This window comes from Penaeus monodon, chromosome 32 (assembly GCF_015228065.2).
Source record: "Penaeus monodon isolate SGIC_2016 chromosome 32, NSTDA_Pmon_1, whole genome shotgun sequence".
Taxonomy (NCBI): domain Eukaryota; kingdom Metazoa; phylum Arthropoda; class Malacostraca; order Decapoda; family Penaeidae; genus Penaeus; species Penaeus monodon.
In genome coordinates this window covers 18,342,973-18,343,506 of record NC_051417.1, presented here as the reverse complement: position 1 = coordinate 18,343,506, position 534 = coordinate 18,342,973, and the positions used below count along the sequence as shown (strand labels likewise).

The window sequence follows — 534 nt, the reverse complement described above, 5'->3', positions numbered from 1 at the left end:
GCTGTTGTACTTTCATTGCTGATACATATATAGTCATATGAAATGGAAATACGATACAGAGCTTGTTGAAAAGACACTGGTAAAAACAATACATAAATATAATGTAAAAAAAAAAAACAATGTAACACCATAGAGAGAAGATCAATTAGGATCAAAGACGTTTTATAATCCTCTGTAAGAACGATATTAAAACCTATTATCCAAATAGATTAATAAATTATAAAAACGTAAAATAAAAGTGAAACGCTAAACGCGGCCGATGAGACTCACTCGTCGAGGCAGGTCTGCGACGCCTCGACGCTCGGGTTGTTGTTGGGGCAGATGCGGAACTCGAAGTGGCCGCGGTGATTGGTAGTGAGGTCGACGCGCACGGTGATCGTCTGGCCCTCCGTGTACGTGCGCACGATCGTCCCGGTGGCGTACTTCCCGCCGGCCTCGTGCGGCCGCGGGTTTTCGTCCCACGCGTCGCCGCAGATGCCGCAGCGCCCGCCCTGGTTCTGGTACTGGTGCTGCGGGAGCGATTCCTGTTAGCTC

General features: G+C 48.1%; 1 protein-coding gene across 3 annotated transcripts in view; it reads right to left on the bottom strand.

Annotated features, from left to right (window-relative positions):
* LOC119593702 overlaps positions 1–534 on the bottom strand; it is an 81,465-nt gene that overhangs the window by 5,184 nt on the left and 75,747 nt on the right. For all 3 annotated transcript variants that reach the window (XM_037942666.1, XM_037942667.1, XM_037942665.1), the window contains one exon: positions 271–509. In XM_037942666.1, the coding sequence (XP_037798594.1) occupies positions 271–509 (239 nt within the window). The remainder of the gene's footprint in view (positions 1–270; positions 510–534) is intronic.